This window comes from Dromiciops gliroides, chromosome 2 (genome assembly GCF_019393635.1).
Source record: "Dromiciops gliroides isolate mDroGli1 chromosome 2, mDroGli1.pri, whole genome shotgun sequence".
NCBI classification, from domain to species: Eukaryota; Metazoa; Chordata; class Mammalia; order Microbiotheria; family Microbiotheriidae; genus Dromiciops; species Dromiciops gliroides.
The window spans coordinates 386,266,243-386,287,199 of NC_057862.1; the positions used below are offsets into that span (position 1 = coordinate 386,266,243).

Sequence of the window (20,957 nt, forward strand, 5' to 3'; positions counted from 1 at the left end):
ACTTTCTTCCCTTCCTGGGCCCCGCTCTTGGCTCAGTTCACCCTTCTCCCCTCTTCCCCTCCGAGCTGGGGGATCCCGCCCCCAGACGTTGCCCGCCCAGTCCAGACTTTGCCCGCCTCCCGGCCCTCTGGCCGTCTGGTGCCGTTCGGGGCCCCGCCTCCGGACTCCTCCCCCAGCTCCTGACATCAGCCCGGGGCCGGAGCCCGGCGCAGAGCGCGGAGCGCAGCACAGCCCAGCGCTCCGGCCGCCCGACTTGCTAGCCCAGTGCCTGGGGCCCGAGGGGCCGGGGCCGGCCGGCGGGCCGGGGGCGCCGCCCGCCCGCTCCCTGCGGACCTCCATGGTGCAGCTCATGTGGTCCGAGCCGCCGCGGGGACAGTCGCTGCCGCCGCAGCAGCACAAGCATGAGCAATCCGGGGCTGGCGGCAGCGCTTCCGAGAGCATGTTCCCGGGCTCTCGGCGTAGCCGCAGCCTGTGGGACGCCGTACGCCTCGAGGTGGCCCCCGCCGACAGCAGCCCGGTGGTGCTGCACAGCTTTACTCAGCTGGACCCCGACCTGCCGCGCCTGGAGGTGAGCGTGGGGTGGAGGGAGAGCTGGATGCAGGTGGGGCCGAGACATGCCCGGGGAGACAGGGACTGGGCTGGGGCTGTGATGGGAAGGTGGGTTGGGGGTCCGAGGAAGCGTAGTCTCAGGATCTGCCTCAATTACTTCTCCTGTCACCTCCATCCTTCCACCATTGCTCCTCTCTACTACAAATGTCAACCTTGCCCATCCCACATACACACCCCTCCCCCATTTTTAAATGTCTTGTGGAAAATCGAAGAGTAAATATTCCCTCCTTTCAGATTCTCGGGGTGGGGGCGCTATTGGGAGAGATCAGTTCACTTTCCTAATATTAGTGATTCAACTTCGGACCAGAATTCATTCTGTTCTTATGGTGTCAAAGATGCCTCTTCCTTTCGCTTTCGCCCCCATCAGTAAAACCTTCTTCAAACCATACATCGCAAGTTAAAGTGAGTTGCTGACATTTATAGTATTTTGATTGTTGTCAAACATCTAAAAACTGTTTCAAGCCGACTTGAGGGGGTGAGCCAGGAAAGTGTAACAGTAAGCAAAGGTCCTTACATTTAAGGAACTCACAAGTCCTAGATGAGAAACCTTTTGTTTCTAGAAAACTGGGCAGTCAGCAGACCTGGGTTCTAGTACCAGCTTAAACGATGTGATTTGGGGGAAGCAACTTCTCATTGGACCTCACTTTCCCTATCTATAAAATTAAAGTGTTGGAATGGCTAAGATATAAAGCCTTTTCCAGCTCTAAGTTTGTAAAATTTTGTGAATTTCTGGAATTGGAAGGGATCTTATAGACCATCTCAGCCAACCTCCTTTTACAGATGGGGGAAACTGAGTCCCTGGGAAGGGAAGCATCAAGGTTACATTTCTAGTCAGTTCCTACCCTTGAACTAGAACCTATCCATGTCTCCTGCCACCCATTCCAACATTCTTTCCACTACCATCACTTCTAATTTATGGCTTCCTACCACTCTAGATGATACAAAGGATGTAATCCAGGTATGTGCTGAAGATACCAACCATCTGACTATACAGATGGAGCATAAGAGGGCGTCTATAATTTGGTACCAGGGGAATAGCTGATCCTGCATTCCACTTTGGGAAAAGTTTCGAAATTATATTTTGGAAGGGGAGGAGGGGGAGATAGAGTAGTTAGACAGGGTCATGCCTCAGTTGACATGGAAATCTGAGGGACTTAAAACCCAGGGCCTAGTCGACCTATAGTTTGAACATTCTCTCCTCCCCTACTCGATACACCTTGGCCTTAAATGGTTCACCAGAGAAATGATGTAATTATCAGCCTTCTGAGTACCTCCTGACTGACCGTCCTTCCTGCTCTCTGGTGCCTCTTAGAGTCAATTAGGTAGAATTTAACCAGGTGAATTTAGGTCAGATCCAGGGATATGGACCAAGACTCCTCTATGGACCCCAAAGGCCCCAGGACTACCATGGGCATCTCCACACTGCAGAAGATTATAGCTCTTGGCATGATTCTGGATTCTGACTCAGATCAAGTGGCTCCAACACTTCTGGGGTCCTTTAGATATCAATCCCATTACTTCCAGGCAGAAGGCCAGGCCCTGTAAGGGCCATTAGGAAAAACCACAGAGAATCAGGGGTTGGGGGCGGGGGAAGAATATTGGCAGCACTGGATGGAGGATGGGCAGGAATTGTGGACATGAAGACCTATGATTTCATCAGGCAGAGAGCTTGTCCTGTATATCTGAGCCTCGGGGGGGTTGGTTGGTCGAGGATGAACTGCAGATGTGTAAGCTAGAACGTATGTGCCTCTGTGTGTATGTGTGGTGTGTGTGTGTGTGTGTGTGTGTGTGTGTGTGTGTGTACATACATATGTAAGAGAGACAGCAAGTGCATACACTCAATTGAGTGTGCAGCTGTGGGGGGTCCTTAGAAGATATTAATCATCTCTCCCCTGCTTTTCCTTTAGGCTCACTTTGCCTTTTCGCTGAATAAGGGGAAAACTTTTTGGCAGCTCGAGCCCCATTTCCAGGGAGGGACCCTTTAAATCAATATCCCGGCGGCCCTGTTCCAAGCCATAGTGGGGTAGATGGCTGACCTCTATTTCCCCTGTTACCCCAGGGTCCTTCAAACAGTGAAGGAGTGTGGTTAACAGGGTTAGGAAGCTTAAGGTATGGAAACGCTCTGACCATCTGTTGTATGGGAGGTGGCAAAGCTTTCCTGTGGCCATGACCTCCAGCCTGGCCAGCCTTTTCACCCTTCACTCATCCTTTAGCTCCTGGGAATTTTGGGGTCATGAAGGTGACTGGGGCCTCATTTAGGGAGAGGCCCCAAACCAGGACTCCCTCGAGGAAGGGTGGGAGGTGTCTTGACACTGTTTACAGCGGTTCATCTGGTTTTCATTATGTCTGGCAGGAAATCTGGCTCACTAAATAAATCCTTTTGCACAGGGAGAGCCTGGATTGATTCTTGGCAGTCAGGCTTTGATAGGAAAGTTGGGTTGGGGGGAAACCACAAGCCTGGGATGTTTTTCTTTCTCCACGCCATCAGAGACGCTCAGGAAGGAGGTCTTCTCCTCCATCTTGGTTCCCAGATGTGTTGGGAGCTGCCTGCCTCCTCCCTCTCTCCCTCAGTCTATGCTGCTGCCGCCGCCTCAGAATTAAAGGGTAAAAGTTCTGGCTAGGGGAAAGAAAACCAGGGTCCTGGCAGAGGAGGCCTGGGGAAGGAAACTGAAACACAATGTTCATTTACCATCAGGCCCCCCAGGGGGAAGGAGGGGAAGTCCCCATCCCTCCTGCCAACATCCTCTCCCCTCCTGGGGCGGATTTCCTCGTGGCGATAGCTTGCCAGGGTTTGGGCAGGAACAGGGAGCTTCGGACCAAGGCCATCTTTGATTATAGCTCAGGCCTCTCTGCTAGGAAAATAGGCTGTCCTCCCTCCCCCATATCCTAGAAGACCAGTGCTAGTTAAGCCAACCTGCCGCTCCTCCGCTCCCTTCCCCGGGCCTTGCCCAACATCTGGGCGTCTATTCAGTTACCTCTGTCTTGAAGTCCGCCAAATCTCACTCCTGCCTGGAACTTGCAGTGTGATTTGTACCTTTCAAGAGGTTAGGCCCTCATGGACTTCCATTAATAGAGACCTAGTGCCCAGAATGTGGGAGGGAGACTTGGCCCTGGTCAGAACCAACCTTCGGTGTTGTGTTCAGTTCTGGCTGCCACGTTTAAGGAAGGACACTGGCAAACTGGAGTGTATCCAGCAGAGAATGACTGGGATGGCGAGAAGACTAGAGATAATGTCATAGGAGGCTTGGCTGGAGTAATTGGGGTATATAGACTGGAGAAGAGACAACTTTACAGTTGAGCTACAGGATCACCTTTAAGTATTTAAAGATCTGTCATGGAGAAGAGGACTTAGACTTTTTCTTCTTTGCTCCTGAGGGTAGAATTAGGAATAAGGGTTAGAGGTTGCAGAAAGGCAGGTTTGTCTCATAAAGCAGCTTTCCTTTATCGTTAGGGCTGTCCAAAAGTGGAATATATGGCCCTGGAAGGGAAGAAGTCGCCCACAATCCCCGAAAGTGTTTTAGTGGAGACCAGGAATATTGTCAAGAGGGAATGGGGTGGGGAAAGGGAAGTTTTTCAATTACAAGTTGAATTTAATGCATTTTGAGATCCCCTCCAGCTCTGAGATGCCATCATTTCATTACTTCTTTACCTCTAGGCAAGGGGGTGCCCAAATCCCCAAAGTCGGTGCATATTAACCAAAATGGATTTAACACCTCATGTAGACAAGGCACAGTGCCAGGCCTTTAAAATCCTTCATAACCTGGTCCTCTCTTCCCTCTTCAGTCATCTTTTACCTTACTCCTCCCACCAGCTATTCTAGGGTCTGGTGACATTGTTCTCCTTGCTGTTCTTCTAACACGAAATTTTATCTTCCAATTCCTTCCCCCTCCCCTCCCAACCTGGAATGCTAGCCCTCCATGTCTCTGTCTCCTGGCTAAAATCTCATTTTCTACAAGAAGTCCTTCTCGCCGCCTCCCCCATGATAGTGTTGTCCCTCCAAGAGTGTTTCCCAATTTATTTTGTATATTTTTCATTGGTACGTGGGGATGGCGGGGCAGGGTAGGGGGCAGCTAACATGCAACCAGCTGTGTACCAGCAATGACTGTGAGCTCCCTGAGAGCACATAGCATGCTATTTTTGCCTTTCTTTGTATGCCCAGCACTTAGCCCAGTACCTGGCACATAGTAGGCTATTTCATTAAATGATTGCTGACTTGACTTGACAAGGCATAGTCAGTTATATCAGCGTGTAAGATTCAGTCCCTGTCTTCAATGAACTGAATGAACATTTAGTTGGAGAGACATGAAAAGATAACCAACAAAACACCAGTGTGTGATCAGTGCCACGTGAGTCATGCACACAAAGTTAAATGCTGGAGCTCAGAGAAGGGAAAATTCTCTTATGTTAGCTCAAAGGCATGGTTTCATAGAGAGGAGACTCAAATCATCATAGGAATCTTAGAGCTACGAGACATCTTCAACAACTAGTACAACTCAGTCCTTTTAAATATGGGGAAACTGAGGCCTAGAGAGAGTGGAGACACTTACCCAAGGTTACACAGGTAGAGTGTCAGGATACACTTTAGAAACTGTTATCTCCTAGCCTAATTCAGTCTAATAATCCAGTGTAATAACAGGGCCCTGAAGAATGGTCGGCAGTTAGATAGGTGGGAAGGACCTACTAAGCAATGGAGAATAGAAATCTCATTTATTTTTTAAAGGGCATGATCATACTGGGGGAAAATCTATCATCTCCCTGCTCTCCTGACTTTATCTGAAAGTTTTTGTGTCTAACCATAGTCCCTCCTGCTGCAATCAAAGCAGATTTCTTCCCTTTCTCTGACTTGGGAGGAGAGAGAAAACAGATCGAAGATTTGATGGTTCCTAGGTTAGTCATCTCTCATCCCTGCAGTTCCCCAAGCATGTTAAGTTGAGAGAGGGAGAGAGGGAGGGAGGGAGGGGGAGAGAAAGAGAGAGAGAGAGGGAGAGAGAGAGGGAAGGGAGGGAGGGAGGGAGGGAGAGAGAACTAGAGAGAGAATGAGAGAGAATGAGAGAGAAGAGAGAGAACAAGAGAGAAAATGAGAGAGAACGAGAGAGAGAATGAGAGAGAACAAGAGAGAGAATGAGAGAGAACAAGAGAGAGAGAGAGGGAGGGAGGGAAAGAACGAGAGAGAGAGAGAGAGAGAGAGAGAGAGAGAGAGAGAGAGAGAGAGAGAGAAAATGTGAGAGAACAAAAGAGAAAGGAGAAAGAGAATATTTGGGCATTCACATGTTGTACAGTCTGCATGGAGCACATTATGTGTTGGTATTTCCTGGTCAAGTCCTATTTCTTGGCCTCTTTCCAAAAGGTGCAGTCTCCTCTGAAGCTTCAGGGCACATAGAGTTCAGACAAGAGCCAGTTGTCGCTGTGTGTGTGCTTCGCTCATCTCCCTTCCTTCCCTCTCTCTCCTCCCCTCATCTCTCCTCCCCTCCTCCCAGAGCTCAGATGGATGTGGAGGCATCCATCCTGCCTTCACTGCCACCAAGGTCTTCGTATTACCTAGCAGCTCATGTTCTCCTCTTGCTGTTGTCTCATTCCAGGGTGGATGGGATGGTGGGGGAGGGGGAAGAGTATTGGGTGTGTTGGCACCAAGTCCCAGTTCCTGGAGGAATGTGCCCAAACACCTGTGGGTGTGGAAGACTCTGCACTGAGCTGTTGGCCTTGTTTTCCCTCTGGCTGAGGGCTAGGGATGGCCTCAGAGTCTCCACTGAGCTCAGTACAAGTAGCCGGAGAGGCAGTGCCAGCTGCATCTTAAAGAAGAGGCTCATGGTGGAAAATCGTATCAAGCCAAAATCCAGGAATCCATTCTCCGGGCGCCTGGCTGAGTTCTCCCATCACCATCATCCAGCTTTTGATCTTGCTGGAGAATATAGGTTTGAACCTCTCACTTTGTTGGTGGCTTCCTACTGGGGCTTTATATATATATTTTGGTGGGGCAATGAGGGTTAAGTGACTTGCCCAAGGTCACACAGCTAGTGTCAAGTGTCTGAGGCCAGATTTGAACTCAGGTCCTCCTGAATCCAGGGCCAGTGCTTTATCCACTGTGCCACCTAGCTGTCCCCCTACTGGGGCTTTATAAAGGACCGTGTTGGGGGTTCCATCTCCAGTTGCACTTCCCCTATGTCTTGAGCCATTTCTTTTGCTCATTCTTCTGGCTAGTAATTTGCATTTCCTAGGCTTTCTGAAAGTTAGGGAAGGAAGCAGAAATGTCTTAAGTCGCTGGGAAGTCTGCCTCATGACCCAGCTAACACTCTGGGAGGGTCACCTGATGCCTGAACAGATCTTAGGGGGCACAGATTTCCTAAGTTTGAGTCCTTACGCCTTAACATAGGGACAATCACGAATGCGCGTACATTCCTATTCTCCACACCTTCCCCGCCCCTCTACATAACAGCTCCTGACCCCTGTAGCTTTTTTCCGCTTTTGAGTGTTGTGATGTGTTTTCTCTCATTTGGCTTCTTCCACTATAATAGAGTCAAGAACACACTGGACTGGGTATCAGGAAACCTGTATTCTAGCCCTAGTTATCATTCCTTGGTCTCAGGCAAGTTGGTCGAAAGGATCCTAGATTAAAAATTTAGAATTCATCTACTCCAACACAACTGAATAGCAACAACAATAAAAGCTTAGGCAGGATTTGAACCCAGATCCTCTGATGAAGAACCTAGTCCCGCTTTGCCTAGGATGTCCTTCCCACTTTTCTGAATTCTAACCATTCTTCAAGGCCCAGTTAACCTGATGTATTGGAAAGAGATTTTTTTTTTTATTTAGACCAAGAGTGGACCCTGCCACTCACTGTGTGACCTCAGGCAATGTCTTCCTTTCTCTAGGTCAGTCTCCCCATTTGTAAAATAATAGTCCGACTGGAGGTCTATGTTCCTATCCAGAGCTCTTTCCTTGTCCTTGGAGGATGTAGTGAGAGTATTTCTGACTGATTGGGAATTACCAGTACAGGAAGTTTCTAAACTCCTTCAGAGATAAATTTGTAAAAAGCAGCCAGAGCCCCCCCTGTCCTCCTAGCCACAGTGGTGCTGATATTGCCCACTACCTGAGGGTTGGCGGGGAAGAAACTCCCTGCTCCCTTGGGGCTCTTTCTGAGGTTCTGGCAAACCTTTCCCTTTCTTCACTAATCAGAGGAGGCTTAAAGCCTCCTGAGGCCTCTGTTTCCTTATTTGTTCAGAAAAAGTAAAAATTTGTCCAAAGAACAGCTGATCTCTATCCTGCCAGCCTCATGGAGAATGTTTGAAAGATCAGGAATGAGCTGGGGAGAGCACTTAGAAACAGATGGGCTCAGGCTTCTAGGTGAATTTCCAGTGGCTTCGGTAAGGTGGGATTTTGTTCTCAAAGAAACCTATCGAGGCGGAGTAGTCAGCTTCCATGCCCATTTTATAGATGAGGGAAATGAGGCATGTCTAGGGGAAATGACTCAATGGGCTTCCCATGGCCTTCACTTCTTCCACTGTGTTCTGTGCCACTCTTCTCCAGCCCAGTTGAGACATCAGGACCTAAGGTGGATATAAAAGGTTTATGACTTAGGGCATGGAGCAGGGGATCTATTATAACAGGCGTGGCCATGCCCTGTCCCTGTTCCACCTTGTAGTCTGACGTCTTCTTCTTCTCTGATCCCTTATGCCCTCCTGCTCTTGGCATTAGGGTGCTGCTATCTAAGGCGCCTGTGTATTAGGGTCTCAGTTTCCCATTGCTAGGATTTTACAGGCAGACTTGTTGCCCCCAGGGGTACAAGGCCAGAGATCTCTATGCATTTCCACTGCTGGGGGTAGAGACATCTCACCACAAAAGACAGCAATGGCCTCTGGCCTACATCCTCCTTCCCCACCTCCCTTTTACTCCTGAGTATGGCATCTCACTGCAGGGAAGGGGGTGAGCCTGTTGCTAGGAAACAGGATTTGGACACAATATCAGCTGAGCCTCATTCACAGGGCCCTTTCATGGGCAGCCTGGCTTCCCTGGGAGGTAAGATTCCAGAAGGCCTTTGCTGTTTGCTGGAATGTGGCTGGCATGGTGGGAGGGGTTGGGGGGGGGGGAAAGATGGTCAGAAGCCGGGCAAAGTGGGGAATCAGGAGGCCAGGACGTCTTTTTCTCGTGGGATTTCTTGAGTCCCATGAGTATGGCAATGAGGGAACAGCTTTATTCCTCTGCTCCCCAAGGTGAGGAGGTATTGATCATCCAGCACCTTCTAACTCTTGGCAATCCATAGGATTGTAAATTAGAAAGACTATTGGAGATCGTCTAATCCAGCCCCTCTTTTAACAGATGAGGAATCTGAGTCCCAGAATGGGGAAATGACTTGCCCAAGGTCATACAGGTAATAAGTGGCAGATACGGGATTTGAACCCAGGTCTTGTAACTCCAGATCTAAGATTCTCAGATGCTGCCTTTGGCTCCTCCAGCTCTTTGTCACAACCTTCTCTGATCTCTTCAGTCAGTTGTGACCTTTCTCCCTGGACCTGCCTCAGGACTTGGCTTTACACCTGTCTAATACACTTAGCATGTATTACAGCTATCTGTGCTTGTGCCTTTATGACATCAACAATCTAGGAGGAAAAAGAGGGCAGGGACTGTCTTATTCAAACCCTGTTGCTACCTCCTGCCTGATATAGTGCTTTCCCATAGTAGACATTTCTAAATGCTAAATGAGTGATTACAGAACAGTTTTCAGGAAGATAAATAAAGGCAGCACCCCAGCTGACCCCTGAGAGCTCAACAAACAAAACCAGCATTTCCCTGCCGGTCCCAGGCCCCACTGGAAGGGTTTGCCCAGAGCTCTCCCCCTCCCCCACCCCAGAGGCTCTGTTCATGTTTTAAGTTAGGGGAGCAAGAGTGTGTGTGTGTGTGTGTGTGTGTGTGTGTGTGTGTGTGTGTGTGTGTGTAGGGGCAGGGCAGGGGGGTGGTAATCAGCCTAAAGGATCTCTCTTGTAAATGAATTAATAATATTGGGGGTGGGGGGAGGTAGAAACAAACCACGTATGAAGTACTTACTGCCGGCCTTCAAGCACTGTGCTAAAAGCTAGGGACACAAATAGAGGAGGTGCCCTCATGATTCCTAGGCTGGCCTAATCCATCCTGCAAAACACAAAATGAGATCTGGAGCCATCAAAGAAAACAGTTTCTTTATCTGGCGGGGGGCGGGGGGGGGTCTGTAAATTTATTTTTAGAAATATTTTGATAAATGTATTTCAATATAATTGGATTCCTTTGTAATCCTATGTATTTTATGCATTTAAAGAACCTGATTCGGGGGCAGCTAGGTGGTGCAGTGGATAAAGCGCCGGCCCTGGAGTCAGGAGGACCTGAGTTCAAATCCTGCCTCAGACACTTGACACTTACTAGCTGTGTGACCCTGGGCAAGTCACTTAACCCTCACTGCCCTGCAAAAAAAACAAAAACAAAACAAAAAAAGAACCTGATTCTGGGAAGGGGTCTCTAGGCTTCACCGACCTTACAAAGGAGTCCCTGGCACACACACACAAAAAAGGTTAAGAACTCCTGCTTTAATCAAAATAAATCTGGATAGAAAAAGGTTATCATCCCTTCACCCCAACCCTAGAACAAAGAGTTGCTGATGTCTTCCTCCCCTTGCGTGCTCCAGCCTCTCCTGTGGGCTCAGATATCTTTAACCATCCCTAGCCAAAGACTGAGATAAGAAGGGGACCATTGATCGAGTGCCTGCTATACACCATTTACTGTGCTAAGCGCTTGAAAATAAATATCATCTCATTTGATCCTCATAACAACCCTGGGAAGTAGGTGCTAATGTTATGTACCCATTGTACAATTGTACAGTCGAGGCAGACAGAGGTTAGATGATTTGTCTGGGGGTCACACAGGTCATAAATTTCTGAGGTCAGATTCCCAGACTCTAAGCCCAGCACTCTGTCCGCTAGGCCTACTTGGGCAGTACATCTTGCTTGCCTTTGTCTTCCAGTAAGAGGAGAATTGCCTCTGGTCAGGGAAGAATGAGTGGATGGGAGACTGGAATGCTCTGAGCAGTGTCTCTTTGCTACCCCCCCCCATCTGAGGTACAAGTGATTTAGGTGATGTTTTGGAGATTAGGGCATGAGCCCTAGTGAACTACGAAAGGACGGCTACCTTGGCGATCATCTAGTTCAACCTCCTCATTTTGCAGATTAAGAAACTGAGGCCCAGGGAGTAACTTATCCAAGGACACACGGGTAATAAGTCGCAGAACTGGAATTTGAACTAGGTCCTAGGTCATATAAAATCAATTTTGTTGTTGTTCATTCATTTCAGTCACATCCAACCCTTTTTTTTTCTTTTTTTTTGTGGGGCAGTGAGGCTTAAGTGACTTGCCCAGGGTCACACAGCTAGTAAGTGTCAAGCGTCTGAGGCCGGATTTGAACTCAGGTTCTCCTGAATCCAGGACCGGTTCTTTATCCACTGAGCCACCTAGCTGCCCCCACGTCCAACTCTTTGTGACTCCATTTGGGGTTTTCTTGGCAAAGATCCTGCAGTGGTTTGCCATTTTCTTTTCCAGCTCATTTGACAGATGAGAAAGTGAAGTAAACAGAGTTAAGTGACTTGCCCACAGTCACACAGCTAGTAAGTATCTAGGGCCAGATTTGAACTAAGGAGAACGAGTCTTCCTGACTGGAGTGGAGTGGAGTGGAGTGGTCTTCAAGGCCAGCACTCTGTCCACTGTACCACCTAGCTACCCAAGGTCCATTGTTCAGAAGGGGAAATTGAAGCCCAGAGAAGGGAAATGAATTGCACAAGGTCATACTGTGGTGAGTTCACTTAAATTCTGCAAACATTTATTAAGCACCTGCTATGGGCAATGCATTAGAGTTGTAGGGAAGGGAATAAGCTGTGTCTACTGATTTACAAGAAGTGTGATTGAGATGGGGAGCACAAAATTCAAAAAAGCTTCTCAGAGGAGATTCGTGTGAATTGAGTTAGTAGTTGGAAGGCAAAAGCTAATGCAAACAGAGCTGAACTTAGCTCAGAGCTGGTCCAGGCTTCCCATCTGAAATCCTAGGGAAAGACAACCATTTCAGAACCAATATATGCTTCCCCCTTCCCTGGCCTATTTGCTCTGGAAACACATACCTTGGAAAGATGAAATCTGCCATATGTTCCTCATCACCCTCTTAAATAAATGTTCTCTCCCCTCTTTTAAAAATACCTAATTTTAGGGGCAGCTAGGTGGCACAGTGGATGGGGCACCAGCCCTGGATTCAGGAGTACCTGAGTTCAGATCTGGCCTCAGACATTTAACACTTACTAGCTGTGTGACCCTGGGCAAGTCACTTAACCCCAATTGCCTCACTAAAAAAAAAAAACACAAAAAAACCCTAATTTTCCCCCTGTATCTCTCTCCTGCTTCCCAGAGAACCATCCCTTATTTAAATTTTTTAAAGAAAAAAATCCATATATAATTTTCTAAAAAGAAAAGAGGAGGGACAGCTAGGTGGCGCAGTGGATAGAGCACTGGCCCTGGAGTCAGGAGGACCTGAGTTCAAATTCGGCCTCAGACATTTAACACTTACTAGCTGTGTGACCCTGGACAAGTCACTTAACCCCAACTGCCCTGAAAAAAAAAAAAGATCTACATAAATGAATTCTGCTAAATTTTTGCTCCTCTTTTCTTTTTTGTTTGTTTGTTGTTTTGTTTTTAGGCAGTTGGGTTAAGTGACTTGTCCAGGGTCACACAGCTAGTAAGCGTTAAGTGTCTGAGGCCAGATTTGAACTCAGGTCCTCCTGACTCCAGGGCCAGTGCTCTATCCACTGCACCACCTAGCTGCCCCATTTATGTAGATCTTAAAAATCTAGTATATTCAGTGTTGCATACTCAAGGACATCTCCTCCCCCATCTCTGCAAAGGAATAGGAAGTGTCTTCTCATATCTCTTCTTTAGGGCCAAGCTTGTTGTTTGCAATATTTTCGATTGCTTTGTGCTGGTGGTTCTTTCCACCTACATTATTGTAGCCATTGTGTCTATTGTTTTCTTGGCTCTGCTTACTTCACTCTGCATCAATTTGTGTAAATCTTTCCATACTTTTCTGTAGTCATTATGCTGCTTCTTTCTTGCAGCACGGTGATAATAAATTACATTCATATATCACAGTTTGCTTATCCTATCTCCAGTCAATAGACAGCCACTTTTAAACAAGTATTCTTGATTTAGGCTAGAGTTGTGTCCTGCTTCTGTCCCACAGGAATTTGAACCAAGACCCATGAAGTCAGTTATGTTCTGTGGGTGGAATTGTAGGGCACTTTGAGATCAGCAATAGCCAGCTTCAAGTCTTTTCAACCCAAGGATGGGCTCTCTCTTTTAGAGTCAGTAGATGCATCCACTTGAAGGAAGGTGGGTTGTCATGACAACCTTAAAAACACTTACAACCTCACCTCCCCCAGCCTCGGGGCTTTTGTCTCTAGTTGAGGTATTTTGGTGGTTTGGGGTCAGAAATGTTTGTGGCTTGTGTCTACACATGTTCCCCACCATATCCCAGCAAAGAAACAGAACAGTCCCTGTGTGGAAAAGGGTTGTTTTGTTTTGTTTTGTTTAAATCCTCTCTGCCTTGGCGCTTAGATATCTAACCAAGGTGACCCTCTCCTCTCTCACCCCCAAATCTCCCTTGCTGCCTGTGGTTTGTCTCTAACCTCCACTAAGCTTTGCCCTAGGAAGCAAGATAGGTGTGGTGGTTGAGGCTGAGTCAGAACAGGGGGACATTTCTCATTACATTACCTGCTTACCTCTGAGAATCCTCCCAGTACTTGAGTTTGATTCTTAAGGGCCAAACATTTTTTGGTCATGGGACCCCCTTTACATTCTGAAAAATTATTGAGGACAGAAAAGAGCTTTTATTTATGTTGGTTACATCTATTAATATTTAGCACAGAAACAAAACTGATAATTTTAAAAATATTCATTAATTTAAAATATAATCTCATTAAATGTTAAATAACATATTTTAATGAAACTATATTTTCCAATGCAAACAAAAATAGTGAGTGGCATTTTTTTCATATTTTTTTCAAATCTCTTTGATGTTGGGCTTAACAATGATAGCTACATTCTCATATCTGCTTCTGCAGTCAGTCTGTTGGGATATGGTGTTCTGGTTGCAGTGTATAAAGAATACCTAGGCTATGCAGATATGTAGTTGAAAAAGGGAGGCCTATTTTAATAGGCAAATAATATCTTAGTATTATTACAAAAATAGTTCTGACCTCGAGGACTCCCTGGAAAAGTCTTGGGGGCCTTCTGGTATCCAAGGGATGCCTTTTTAGAACTAGTGCTACAAAGAAAGTCCCTAAGGGCATTTGGAGGCTTCTCAATTCAAAGTGGGTTACCTCATCCCAAAGCCAGCCAGGCCCTTCTTCAGGTAGCCCAGCCTCAGCCCCTGGATGCAGGCTGAGAGGGTTAGTTCACCCCAAAGGAGATGCTCTACTTATTTGGCAGTTGCTGGGCTCTCTGAAAGGAACATGAGGCTGGGGCTAGAAACCCTACAGTGAGCCAGGCTGTTTATGCTCATCAGGTTGATTCAATGGAACCTGGGATGTGGAGTGACAGGGGCAGGGGCCAAGCAAGGGTGTATGTCAGGTTACCAGCCAAGCAAGGCTGCTTGTGTATGGAATCTCTGGTGGGACATGTGGGTATTTAGAGCTACATGTGCTCTTTCAGAAGAAAGCCTAGACTAGGGCTGGATGTCGGGGATTTTGGAGGGGAAAAGGGTGCTGAGTATGCATGGCATAGCTGCCACCACCAGATATCCCAATATTAAAATGAAACTTGGGACAGCTAGGTGGCGCAGTGGATAAAACACTGGCCCTGGATTCAGGAGGACCTGAGTTCAAATCCGGCCTCAGACACTTGACACTAGCTGTGTGACCTTGGGCAAGTCACTTAAGCCTCATTGCACTGTAAAACCAAACCAAAAAAAACAAAACAAAACAAATAACCAAAAATGAAACTTGCTGATAAGAAGGGGGCAGAATATTTTTGTTTGGTTGGTTTTTGTTTTTTGTTTTTGTTTTGTTTGTTTGTTTGTTTGTTTTGGTGAGGCAATTGGGGTTAAGTGACTTGTCCAGGGTCACACAGCTAAGTGTTAAGTGTCTGAGGCCAGATTTGAACTCAGGTCCTCCCGAATCCAGGGCCAGTGCTCTATCCACTGCGCCACCTAGCTGCCCCTGTTTGTTTGTTTTTTAACCCAAACCATCCAAAATGAGGTTTATAATCAGGTTGTGAGATTGTATCTTCTTCCAGAGATGAGATTTTATCTGCCCCTCAGAGGGATTGGCCTTTTGCTTTGGCTAAGCAGGGAGCTCTTGTTTTGAGTTTTGGGCCTCATCCAAAGGAGGCAGAGTGGACCAAGAGTTAGAGCATTGTTCTGTAGTGGGGGGAGCATTCTTTCCAGCCATGGAGACCTAGTTTTGCATTCTGACTTTGCTATGTGGCCTGAAATAAGTCACTGGCCACCACTGGACTCCACTTTCCTCATCATTTAAAATGAGGGAAGAGGGGAGTCTGATGACCTCCAAGTTTCCTTATAGCTCTGAAGGATTGGCTTCCAATTTGAGCTCTTGCTTTTCTCCATCATTTGGGGACCACATCATACCTGCCCCTGGTTTCACTGTGAGAAGGAAGATTTGATGACAATAACAGGATACCACCCTGGCCCTGTTTCATCCTGACCTGTCAAGGACATCCTGCCCATGGGAGTTGAAGGACAGGGAAGCAGGGGATGATGACACCACGTGGTCTTTTGACTTACCATTCAGCCTGAACCCAACTCACTCCCTACAGGGTGAGTGTCCTTTTGCCATGTTTACAGATAGGAAGACTAAGAGCCAGAGAGATCCAGCATCTCACTAGGAGATCTGCAGTAAAGAATGTTGGGTCCCCAGGGAATCTGAGACCTTGCCTGAGATGAGCAGTGACCACCTGGAGGCTAAAGTGGTTGGTTCTGAGGATGGTCGGGACAGTACCATGAAAACAAAGAGAACCATTTAATTTTTTTCCCCTGTCCTTCCCTACTGTCTCTAACAATTGGCCCAGAATTGGCTGCCTAGGTCCTGCTTTCAATGGCAATTCATTTTCTCCGCATCAGCTGTTTACTAGGTCACCCCCCCACACACACACACTACTTCCCCTCCCATGCAGTACTCCCCCCAGTCCTGCCAGAACTCTGTTCCCCATAGGGCCAAGCTGGGCTCTGATTGGCTATCCAGCCCCCAGGCCCTTGCCATGTGTGGGTGGCCGTGGAGAACAGTGGTACATTGACTCAGGGTTACTCAGGAGCACTGTCCTCTCCATGCCAGGCAGCACCAGGGCCCTGTTTGTCCCCTCCTGGAAAAAGCTCCTGATTTCAGAGGGTGAGAAAGGGTCAGGCCTCTTTTCTTCTTCCCCTCCCTGGGCCCTGGGAGAGAGATGGGAGGAGCCAAATAGTTTTGACTCCTGGGGTCAGCCCTGCTGGGAGGGTCACAGGCAGAGAGAAACTAAGCCTCCCTGAGGGACCGAAGCTAAGCTGGGGGCTGAGCCTGACAGGGAGGCCAGGGTGAGGGGAGACTAACGGATGGACAGGCAGCTTTCAGGGTCACATGACTCGGCTGTGGGGAGCTGGGACCAGCCAGCTGCTGCCTCACGAGCTGAGACAGATGGATTATTGGCAAGTGGTCTAGTTAGAGCTCAAGCAAGGGGACCTGCATGGGTAACTCTGGAATGACTTAGGGAGGGACCACACTCCATCCTCTGTGTTTGTCCCCATCCGGCTATGGAAAAGGATTTCCCAATCAGTCAATCAATGAGACTCTCAGAGATGATGTAATGGAAAGAGCACTGTATTCAGAGTTAGAAAACCTCGTCTCAAACCCCAGCTTGGCCACTCGTCCATGGGCCAATCCCTTTCTCTCTCTGGGAAGTTTTTTCATCTGTAAAATGAGCATTCTGGACTATATGATCTGAGTCCCCTTAAGGCAAAGTCAATCATTCTTAAGTGTTTACAGAATAGCACTTAAATGTGTATATATCTATGTATATACACACACATACATATATGTATGTACATGGGTAGGCACATCCTTGATGCCTAGAACAGGGCACACGCATGCGCGCGCGCGCGCACACACACACACACACACACCTGTCCTAGGCATCAAGGAGGGAGACTAATATCTAAGATATAGTGCCTGTAAATTCCAGTCCTATTGAGATAAGATCAATATAGGTACAACAGAGAACAATTACATGCCACATGTTGGGATGCTGATGACCAGGGCAGGAGAAGTTTTGAGGAGGGAAACTTCCCTGCGTATGACCAGTAGGCCATCTTCCCCAGAGCCCGCTGGGTATAGCACCAAAATGAGTAGCCATGGGGGTCATTCCTAGGTCTAAGGGCACAGCTCCCTACCCTGCTTCTAAAAGCATTGGCTGCCCTAAGCAAATATCCCATTACCCCCTAGCTTGTGACCTCTCTGATTTCTGGCAGAAAGATGGGAATGAACTGGACTCCTGGGAACCATGTCCCTCAGTTCTCTGCCTCTGACTTTCCCAAGTGGCCATGCCTTGAAACATGCCAGAAAGGTCTGCAGGCCTGCCAGCTAATCAGCAAGCAAGCATCCACTCTTCGTGGGCCAGGCAGAATCTGGGCATGGTAGATGGCATTCCTGGAGGAACTGAACTGGCACTGGCTCCACATAGCCACCTTTCCTTGCCTGCCTGTTTCCACTCAGTGTCATCCTATCTATCCCTCAGAGCTGGCACAGTGACTAGGGCTTCCACAGGAAACCCAAAAGGGCAGAGAAGAATGAGGCTAACTGCTCTGTCTCCCCTAGAGAAACTAAAGAGGTTTAGCTCTAATTCCCTCACCCCCATGCTCCTTCTCTGGCTGCGAAACAGCCTGTGAGGTCACGAGACTTGAAGGCACAGCTGTGTGCTTTCAATTCTTATAGTAGAACCCGGGGAGAAGGCACCATTTGACTCCTAAGGATGTCTGCTCCCCCCTGTCCACAGCCTTGACCCATGAGCAAGGGAGTTAAGTCCAACATGGTAGTATAGTATAGTCAGGCCACCTTCACAGGTAACTTATCACACAAGGATGAAATGTGATCAATGTAAAGGAAGGGTCCATTCCAAGTACCATGAAAAGTTGGAGGGAAATGGGGGAAGACTTCATGGAGGAGGTGATGCCAGAGTTGAACCTTTTAAAGGATGGGACAGGATTTCATCAAACATAGGAGGCAATGGAGATTAGAAGTGGCAGGTGGCAGGAGGATGGAAGGATTGTGCCAGAAAACATTGGCATCATGCCTAGCACGTAGTAAGTGCCTAATAACTGCCTGTTGATTGAGCCTGACAGCCCCATGTCCTTACGGGGCACCTTGTATCTTTGACAGTCTCGGACTCCTAAGGTTTCAGTTTCTGTCTTTGCCCCTCCTTCCTCCCCACTTCCTTGAGCTAATTCGGTAGGTTTGTTTTTTGTTCTTTGGGGTCAAGGGGAATTCCCCTCTCGGACAGCTCGGATGCTACCAAAATTGTTAGTGTATATTTGGGGACTTCTGCTTTGTGGTTTCCTTGTGAATTTGAAAGCCTTCAGGTTGCTTTTCGGTTCCTATGGCTGGAGGAAGGTGTGGGGTGAGAAGGGGCTAAATGTAGTTTTTGTGGCTTTCCTTTCATTAACAGCCTGGGGAAGTGGATGGGGGGAGAGTATGGAGCTGTCAAGGGAAATGTGGTCAGAATGTGGCCAGAGGTGGGCTCAGATCCCAGAGGAAACGCCTTTCCTGAGGAAGACGGCTTCTAAGGGGCTGTCCTGAGAGATAGGGAGCAGGACAAGTGAGGCAGGTTCACAAACCTGGGGAGCTGTGACTTCCACATAGTCCTCTTCCCCAGAGAGTACAGCATGGCAGGAAGCTTTCTAAATCCACCCTACCCAAGTAGGCCCTGGTCACCTGGGGCCCTGATTAAGTGGGCTTAGGTGGGAGTGTTTGGTACAGAATGACAATTCCACATCTAGTTATCAGTCCATCCGCTCAGTCTCTCCTCTCCCACACACAAACCATCCTCCCTCCCTCCTTCCCCCCCCCACCTCAGTTACTCTGCCTTCCCATCCCCCTCCCTCTCCACCAGTAGTAAAAAGTTGATAAGGGGGAGTGAGGATCTCAGAACATCATGATCTACCCAGGATATCTTCCACACTTTGGAAAAGGAAAATATTCTACAAAGGTCTGGCTTTAGTTCTAAATAGGCCTGGGCCTAAGTTTCCAAGGGAGACAGAAAAAGTCCCTTCATATCCAACTACCCTCCCCCATCCTTCCTGACCTTCCCATTCCCAGGATGTTAAGCCTTTTGTTTCCAAAGATACAAATATTTTTCCCTTTCTGTTGTTATCTGTTGGCTCCATGGCCAATTCCTCCTTACTCAGAGGAGAATTCCCTTGTGCTGTTTCTTTGGCCCAGATTCCAACCCCAATTAATCCAGGGTTCTCTCCACTTATCCCCTCCGTGCCTTAAAGTTGCTGCCTTAAGTCCTGGAATGTCATCAATCAACAAACATTTATTAAGCACCTATTATACCTGCTTCTAGTACCATGCAGGGGAAAGGGGTGGAAATACAAAGATGTTCTTCTACACTTAGCCCATCCCAAACCTCCCCTCCCCACCACCACGTTTCTAAAAAGGGAATTTCTGCTGTTACCCAAGAAGGCACATGGGTATGAATGAGCAGCGATTAGGAAAGGAAGTCTCCAGTGTGGTCACACTGGGCATCTCCTAGAGCACGTGCTGCTGAATTTGAGGTGCTGACACAGGACAGAGGCCTCCGAGGGGACAATCCTTAAGGCAGAACAGCTGGCCTTCCCTAGGGCCTAACTATGACAGAAAGGCTCCAGGATGGAATCTGGGGCCAGCGTTGGTAGTTTGAATATAGTAGAAAGAGTTCTGGCCTAGGAGTCTGGAGACCTGGCCCAGCTCTGCCACTGTTTCACCAACCGTAGACACATCAGTTCCCTATCTCTTGCCTCAGTTTCTCTAAAATCACAGAGCTGGGCTAGATAAAATAATCTCTTTTAACTCTGATAGTGTACCTTTCAATTCAGGCATTTATTAAGCACTTAACTGTGTACCAGACACTGGCAGGTCCTTGTTCTTAAGAATCTCACAGTCTAATGGGGGAGATGAGACCAAAATAACTCTGTAAAAACAAGCTCATGCTCTCGCTCTCACTCTCTCTCTCTCTCTCTCTCTCTCTCTCTCTCTATATATATATATATATATATATATATATATACACACACACATATATAGATATGTATATATATATGATAAATTGGGCATAAATCAGTAGAGGGAAGGGACTGGTATTAAGGGTGATCAGAAAAGGTTTCTTGTAAGGGGAGATTTTATTTTATTTATTTATTTAATTTTTTGGTGAGGCAATTGGGGTTAAGTGACTTGCCCAGGGTCACACAGCTAGTAAGTGTTAAGTGTCTGAGGTCAGATTTGAACTCAGGTCCTCCTGAATCCAAGGCCAATGCTCTATCCACTACACCACCTAGCTGCCCCTAAGGGGAGATTTTAGATGGGACTTGAAGGAAATCAGGGAAGCCAGGAGGTGGAAATGAGGAGGACAAGAATTCCAGGCATAGAGGACAGCCTGTCATTGAAAATGCCAGAGCTGGACATGGAATATGTCCAGCCAGGAGGCTGTTGTCGATGGATCTCAGAAAAAGGAGCCATATTCCTTTTACCGTCCTGTCATTTCCAGATCCTCCCTGTGGCACCTTAATTCCAACAACCCCTCATCATTTTGTAGATGACTCATTGCTTTCTTTTTTTTTTAATTAATAAAGTATTTTATTTTTTTTCCCGTTACATGTAAAGATAGTTCTCAACTTTTGTTTACACAAGCTTTCCAATTTCAGATTTTTTTTACTCCCTCCCCTCCCTCCCCCCTTCCCTAGACAGCAGGTAATCTGATATAGGTTACATATATATATATATATATATATATACATACATACATACATGCACATAATAACATTAAACATATTTCTGCATTAGTCATGTTATAAGAGAAAAATCAGAGCAATGGCGACAAACCTCAAAATAGAAAAACATCAGCACCAAAAACAAAAGAAATAGTATGGTTCATTCAGCATCTACTCCACAGTTCTTTTTTTTTTCCTGGATTTGGAGATCCTCTTCTATCATGAGTTCCCTGGAACTCTTCTGTACCATTGTATTGGGACTCATTGCTTTCTTAAGGAGTTCTGTACCCAGCTAGTAGTGACTGGGTTTTTTCCCCTCTTTCCCCTTCCCTTTGCTCAGATACC

The 20,957-nt window shown here is 47.4% G+C and overlaps 1 protein-coding gene across 5 annotated transcripts in view; it reads left to right on the forward strand.

The window, feature by feature from the left end:
- The window catches only part of RALGDS (ral guanine nucleotide dissociation stimulator), a 98,775-nt gene that overhangs the window by 51,061 nt on the left and 26,757 nt on the right, over positions 1–20,957 (forward strand). For 2 of the 5 annotated variants that reach the window (XM_043984992.1, XM_043984993.1), the window contains exon 1: positions 225–568. The exons of 2 other annotated variants lie outside the window; for them this stretch is intronic. In XM_043984992.1, the coding sequence (XP_043840927.1) occupies positions 338–568 (231 nt within the window). In that variant the 5' untranslated portion in view covers positions 225–337. Of the gene's footprint in view, positions 1–224; positions 569–20,957 lie in introns of those variants that run through there. One more of the 5 variants, XM_043984991.1, reaches the window with a different exon arrangement.